Raw genomic sequence first — 3659 nt, 5'->3', positions numbered from 1 at the left:
CAATCAACACACACACACACATATATATATATATACATCCAACGTACTCAAAATCGATCAACTCAAATAAACTCAAAATCAACATATACACACATGTACGTACCTATATATAGCTCCACAAACTAATTATGGACAGATTTCAACAACACCCAAACTTTTTCTCCCGTTTTTTCTTCTCCCAGATAAGCTGCTGCCTAGATCTGCGAATATAAAACACTTTAGCTGACGAAATTTTAGCCGACGAAATTAAAATTTCGTCGGCTAAAGAATGTTTAAAGTCGTCGGCTAAAGTTCACAGACTTTAGCCGATGAAATAAATTCTTTAGCCGACGAAAATATAAATTAGCCGACGAAGGAAAATTTTGTCGGCTAAATTAGATTTTAGCCGACGAAAAAATGGTTCGTCAGCCTGGTTTTTTATTTTTCGTCTGCTAAACCCTTTATTCTGGTAGTGTTACTTGGCAAGAAGTCTTGGACAATTTCTTTTGTCATGTGACTGACCATATAATCCACATCCATGACATTTCCTACCTTGACTCTCCTTTGCCTTACCTTTCCTCTTCTCTTTTCCTTTCCTCAACCTTTTGCCACACCCTTTTGCTCTAACTTCATCGGGTTCATTAAAAACATGCTGAATAGTAGAAGTCTCGGTCTCTAAAACTGGTGCAAGATTACCATTTGACAATCGGTTAAACTTCTCCAAGAAATCATCCAAGGACTCCATTAGGAGCTGGCTAGCCTCATCACTGACAATTGCCTTATCAATGGCATATGTAGCATGTTGTAACAATTTAGTCCTCCTTACAAAGAAAGCTCTATTATCTTTAATCTCCACTCCATTAGAATCCAACACAACACTCTGTCTTGCAGCTTTAGTCCATCTTTTCAAGATATACTGAACATGCACTACGCCAATAAGTGCAACAAACGACAGTTTTCACACAACGGTACACAATTGCAGAGTTGTACAAATTTCAAAAATGCTTCATACAACGTTCAGAAACATTCATCCGTTGTGTGGATAGTCTGAGATCATTCCAGTTTTTTTTTCCTTAAACTAGTACAACACTTTAGACAATATTTTGTTGTCTGAATGAAGATAAAAATGAGGTCTATTTTGCTTCTAACCCCACTCTAGTTTGACAGATAACTGGGTGTTATTACACAACAGTGAAACAAATAAATGTTGTGTGAATGTATACAATTTAAACTATCACACAATACTTTTTATACATCTGTTGTACGATATATCTCTCATGCCAGGTTGCAGACTTCTAGTTTTAAAATTGCTCTTACATCCTCTAAAAACCTAAATTTTTTATGAAGGATAGCCTTGGTGGTTTTGATGTAACAACGGAACACTCAAACTTGTTGTGTGAGATTATAGTATTTTCAACAATCACACAACGACTTTTTAGTTTTGGTTGTATAATGTATTTTCGTGTCACGATGAAGCCATTCTCTTACATTTGGCAATACTACTTTAAGTTCTTCATCCCACAACAATCAACTAAGAAATGTTGTGTGAAGGTATATCACACAATTGTTTTCAATATTACGTTGTATGTTTCATAACCTCTAACCCCTAAAATACCCTAAACCCTAAAAAATCCTAATAAATTTCCTATTGTAGTGCCACAACGGTTCTTTTTTAATACTGATGTGTGATGTAAAATTAATATTGTTGAATTTATGGTTGACCGAGTTGATCGATACCCAAACGTTTTTAAAAATTTGTGAATTTTGTTACACTGCTATACTTCACTATCATAATTATATCAAACGGTTGAATTTTCATGATTTTAATCCTAAACATCTATATCACAATCAACCTACTAATGAGATATAACTTGTTTACTATATAGCACATAATGTGACATAACATGTGTAGTACATATTATATAAACGTATGTTTATCTAGAGAGACACTATTGAGGAAATGAAATTTTGGAAATCGAACTGTATAGACATGTTTACGATATTGAAGCATGATTGTGGTAGAAATGTCATCAATTTTCGGTATTACATGAGTGTCGATCGACACGGTCAACTCTAATTACACTTACTTTCACTATGGGGAGCCAAATCATCATGATATAATTGACACCAACTTCTTATATGAGTTCATGCATAATAACCATATGATTATACGAGTGTCGACAAAATCAAAAAAAATATTTAGAGTATTGCATTTCGACGTGTTTTCGTATGACGAGCCTCCCATATTTAGACAACTCTTAATGCTTTTATGCGTTGTGTGAGTGAAAACTAGGGTTATTTTAAAGAGTGACTCGTTAGAATAAAAAGTAGTGGGAAATTTTTTGCCCTAACGATTAAGTGAATGTCTCTATTTTGTTTCTTCTCAGACAACATAAAATATGCAATTTATGTTGTCTGATTTGTAAAATGGATAGGGAAAAATTAAGGCTGAGATGTAGCAGCGGGAAATCTCCCGCTCTTGCAATTTAAGGATGTCATTTCTTCTCAGACAACAAAATATACAATTTATGTTGTCTGATTTGTAAAATGGATAGGGAAAAAATTAAGGCTGAGATATAGCAGCGGGAAATCTCCCGCTCTTGCAATTTAAGAATGTCATTTCTCAGACAACCAAAATTTAGAGTTATGTTGTATGATATGAAAAACACTTGACTCAAAAACCTAAAAGACTTGACACTTAGACAAAAAAAAAGGTATCGCTCAAAACCTATCGCTCACACACACTTAATTTCACACACACACACACACACACACTCACTGACCGTTCTCACCTATCGCCCTTTCTCTCTTCTCTCTTTCTCTCTCGAACTCAACCGCTCTCGCCCTCCTCAATTTCTTCTCAATCACTCCTCTCAATTTCTTTCTCTCTCAAACTCAATCACTCCTCCCTCAATCGAGACTAAGCCACTGTCACTCAATTAGGGATCGTCGATTTGGGGGTTCGTCCATTTGGCTCCTCACTCAATTTCTTCCAATTTGGTTCGAGGTTTGTACTTTTCTCCTTTCTCCGATTAGGTTTCTAGGTTGGTTAGTTCAATTTCTTCCAATTTGGTTCGAGGTTGGAGTCAGTAGAGGAGGCTGGGCTTGGCGCAGCGGAGGAGGGGGTTGGGGGCCGGACTGCTTGGAGTGATTTCTGCTTCCCTGGGCAGCTTCCTAAGGCAAGGATAGGGGAATACACAGGCTCTACACAGCTTGGTGAGTGGTTCTTCGTTTTGTCAAGTTTTGAGTTTTCTAGTTTCTTCTGCCGCTGTCGGCGATGGTGGTTCATTTGAAAGACTTGTTAAGACAGTTCTGATATGGCTAAATGGCAGGGAGGAGCTGAAGGGAACAAAGAATCAAAGGTCCAAGTTCAACCTCTGTTCAACTTTAAGGTGGGTAATTATCAGTAAATTTTCAAAGAAAAACTGGAACTCTAACTGAACTTCAAAAAATCATTAGTAATTGTAGAAAATTCCTTTTTGTGCGATTCTAGTTCCAGATTGATCTTTAGGTAGTCTCTTACAATTGTTATGAAGAGACCAACATGAAATTCTTAGCCGAGCTATACTGTTTTTAGCCAAAAAGGTCTGCTGGTCAGGAAGTTAGCAGGCATACATTTTCTGATTTTGTTCCTTTGCTCTTAGTCTCAATGTTTGTCAATGATTCTTGCTTGATTTGGT

The 3659-nt window shown here is 36.5% G+C and overlaps 1 protein-coding gene across 1 annotated transcript; it reads right to left on the bottom strand.

Annotated features, from left to right (window-relative positions):
• Window positions 1-454: 454 nt before the first annotated feature.
• On the bottom strand, window positions 455-1010 carry LOC101298158. Its single transcript, XM_004306096.1, has 2 exons — window positions 992-1010; window positions 455-906 (listed from the first exon to the last, which is right to left on the bottom strand). The coding sequence occupies exons 1-2, from the start codon at window positions 1008-1010 to the stop codon at window positions 455-457; spliced, it is 471 nt and encodes a 156-aa protein (XP_004306144.1).
• Between the last annotated feature and the right edge of the window lie 2649 nt (window positions 1011-3659).

The sequence above is a fragment of the Fragaria vesca genome, linkage group LG6, assembly GCF_000184155.1.
Source record: "Fragaria vesca subsp. vesca linkage group LG6, FraVesHawaii_1.0, whole genome shotgun sequence".
Classification (NCBI taxonomy): domain Eukaryota; kingdom Viridiplantae; phylum Streptophyta; class Magnoliopsida; order Rosales; family Rosaceae; genus Fragaria; species Fragaria vesca.
The sequence above is the reverse complement of the archived record's forward strand: the minus strand, read 5'-3'. Positions and strand labels throughout refer to the sequence as shown.